The 3,316-nt window shown below is 64.4% G+C and overlaps 1 protein-coding gene across 1 annotated transcript in view; it reads left to right on the forward strand.

Moving 5' to 3' along the window:
- EMIHUDRAFT_122834 (hypothetical protein) overlaps nt 1–1,330 on the forward strand; it is a gene marked incomplete at both ends in the record, with an annotated part of 3,007 nt that extends 1,677 nt beyond the window's left edge. Inside the window, one exon of the mRNA XM_005786181.1 lies at nt 925–1,330. Within this exon, the coding sequence (XP_005786238.1) occupies nt 925–1,330 (406 nt within the window). The remainder of the gene's footprint in view (nt 1–924) is intronic.
- Nucleotides 1,331–3,316: the final 1,986 nt, after the last annotated feature.

Here is a 3,316-nt window from a genome sequence, read left to right on the forward strand (position 1 = left end):
CCAAGCCGCGGATCCTCTGCAGCTCCTGATCGAGGCGGGGGATGCGCCGCAGACAGCCGACCTCCCGGAGAATGACTCGGGTACAATCTCGGATGATAGGCGGAGGATCAGGCAACCTACCCCGAGGCCGGGGGCGGGGGCGAGGCCCACACCACCGCCGCGGGGGAGATCCCCACGGCGGAGGCAGATATGTCCGACGAGAGCGAGGAGGCTGGCGGGGAGGCTGGCGGGGAGGGAGAGGGGGAGGGGTCGGTTGCGGAGGCGTTGAACGGAAGTAGCTCCGGGGGAGACGAGGCGCTCGAGGAGTGGCGCGCGAGGCTGCTGGAGCAGGTGTCGCAGATTGGGGGAGGAGGAGAGAGCTAGCCTGCCATTCAGGGTTCTTGTTGTTGTTGGCTCCTAAAAAATCTCTCTCTTAAGGGTTATGTATGTAAAAAAAGGAGTAGGAGAGGGCAAAAGATTTCGTCAAGGGCAAGGCGAAATAAAAACGTATAAACGAATCGCGGCCCGCGGGAGCGGCCGCACATTGCTCGGCCACCGTCTGGCGAAACGAATCGGCCCGGAGCGGCCGCACATTGCTCAGTACCCCCCCCTTTGAAGCACAAAGCACTAGCACCCGGCCGCTACCCAAACTGTAGATCGCGATTTTTTTCGAGGTCAGACCCATTCATGCCTGCACCCTGGCACCACCGACTGTGGACGGTCCGTCCGACGTCCGGTAACCGTCGCCGCATCGCCCTCGCGACTCAAGGTGCGCGCTGCGTGACCGCCGTGAGCTGCCCTCCCGACCCATGTAAAAAAATCCGCCATCTCCCCTCTCAGTGAGCCGGGAGAGCGCTCCGGGCACCTCCGGGCAGCCGTCTCCCCGCCACGAAAGCTCTGCCGAGAGCGCCGTTCCCATGGGCGGCGTTCCCGAACCATTCGTAGGCGCCGCGCGGCATTGCCAATGCTCCATCGACGCGGTGCAGGCGGCCCCAAGCCAAAGGGGTGGACACGTGCCGCCAACAACGCCTTCCTAATCCACTTTGGTGTGCGCACGGGCGGTGCTCCAGTGGACGCCACTGCCGACGGCGCCGCCGCCGACCCGCCCGCCGCCGACCCTCCCACCGAGGAGGTCGACGGAGCTGCAGACCCAGCGATGCAGTCCGAGGCCGCCGCTCCGGCGGCAGAGGCTGACGTCCCGATGGCGCAAGCGCTGAGCGATGCCGAGCTTTCATCAGATCACGAGCACGAGGAGCAGCCGCTGCTCCATGAGCAGCGGCTTGCAACAGTCAACCAGGAGCAGGCACGGCTTGAGGCGCTGCGTTGGACCGAGGAAGAGGTGGCTTTGTGAATGAGTTGGGGGGGTGTGAAGGAGGACTTGATCTAGGCTGGAGATTGCACGTGGAGCACTTGGAGGCGCTAGAAGGAGTTCGAGGAGGAGCGTGCGGGCTACATGGAGGAGACCTCGTGCGACGAGTCCGAGGACGAGGACGAGGACGAGAGCGACGGCGAGGCGCCCGCACCCGCCCCCGCCCCCGCACCCGCACCTGCACCCGCGCAGCGTGCAGGGAAGCGTAAGGCTGCACCGCCTCGAGCACCGCCGACGCGCCCGCCAGACAGCAGTGATGACGATGGCCCATCATTGCATGCGCCAGCACCGGCGCGGGCAGGGCGGGGGGCCAAGCCGGCAGCCAAGGGGTCCGCACGGCGCAAGCCGCCAGCAGCCAAGCCAGCAGCCAAGCCAGTAGCGGCCATGTCGAAGCGTCAGCGACGGAAGTGATCTGTACACACTGCATGAGTATGAATCGTGTGTGTGTGTGTGTGTGTGTGTGTGTGTGTGTGTGTGTGTGTGTGTGTGTGTGTGTGTGTGTACTATTGTACGAGATTTCTACATTGCGCTCTAGACGGGGGCTCTTGGGCAGCAGCTCACAGCCTATTTTTGGTCGGTTTTTGGCGCTAAAAATGCAAAATTTTCTTCGCGGGGCTCTGCCCCGCACCCCGCTGGGGCTGCCAGCCCCAGACCCCAGGCTGGGGCTCCGCCCCAGACCCCGAGTTAGGCGCTGTCGGCGGCCAGAGGCCGAGTTACGTCTGCAGGCAAAAGTCGCTCGCTGCCGTCTGAGCTCGAAAAAAATCGCGATTCAAGTGCTCAAGAAGAGATAAACAAACCTCACGATCGCCAGTCCGCCCGCCGCGCAGAAGGCGCATCTTACGTTCTTTCTTTTCTCGCGGGAGTCATTTAGTTCGCCGCTCTGTGTATCTCGAGACCTCGAGAGAAGGCCGCCCGCAGGCCCGAGGGCCCAAGTCAAGAATTGGCTTTCTTTTGGCGGGCAAGTCGCTTAGGCTCCCGTGGTGTACCTGTGTTAGTACCAGTGCGCGCCAGTCCCGTGCCCAGTGTGATGCGACATCCCTGTAAAATTCTTTTTTGACACGATTGTTAAAATAAAATCCCTGGCACCAGCCTTGGCAGTGAGTTGGCCTTGGCACCAGCCTTGGCGGGCGGGCACGCGGGACATGCACGGGCGCCAAGGGGCGCGGCGCCGACAATCACGGCGGTGATTGCGGCGCAGGTGGGGGGACGGGAAGTCCGCCGGCGTTGCCGGGGGCCCAAGGAAGCGCGAGGGAAAAATTCCGCCGCTGAGGGCGCTCGTGCGGCAATAGCCGGGTGGAGGGGGGAGCGTGCCGGACGGGGCGTCGTCGCGCCGTCCGATGGTCTGCTGCCCCGCGCAGCAACCGTCGGGCGACGACCCGGGGGCCAAAAACCCGGCGACGACGGCGCTCTGGATGGGGCGTGACCTCCTGCCTCCAACCTCCTTCCTTTTTGAGCAGGTGTGACGCCGCGCAAGCGACGCTCCGAGATCGCCCGAGATAGCGCGGCGCAGCCCCGAGATCGCCCGAGATAGCGCGAGATCGCCCGAGATAGCGCGGCGCGGCCCCGAGATCGCCCGAGATCGCGCGAGATCGCCCGAGATCGCGCGGCGCGGCCCGGGGCGGGGTGGATGGGTTGGGAGCGAGGGGGCGGAAGTGTTCAGTGCGGTAGATGGCGAGCTCGAGGCGCGTGAGCCGGACTTGTGAGCCGGACCACCCCCTCTTGTTCTCTGCGTTGTTGAGCCAGGACTCAACATACTCGGGCTTGCTCATCCCAAACTGTCACTCCCCTCTCTCCCGGCCGGGGTGGGGCGCGCGCGGGGGCGCGGGTGTGCGGCGGGTGTGAGGGATGTCTGTGAGCCCGAGAGCGATATGCCATGTCCGCCTTGCGTTGTTTCATAACATCGAAGGCTAAGCTCAAAATAAAATCGCTGCGCGCTGGGAGGCTCTACCCTGGTACGAACAAATGACC

The sequence above is a fragment of the Emiliania huxleyi genome (assembly GCF_000372725.1).
Source record: "Emiliania huxleyi CCMP1516 chromosome Unknown EMIHUscaffold_1534, whole genome shotgun sequence".
In the NCBI taxonomy this organism is placed as follows: Eukaryota; Haptophyta; order Isochrysidales; family Noelaerhabdaceae; genus Emiliania; species Emiliania huxleyi.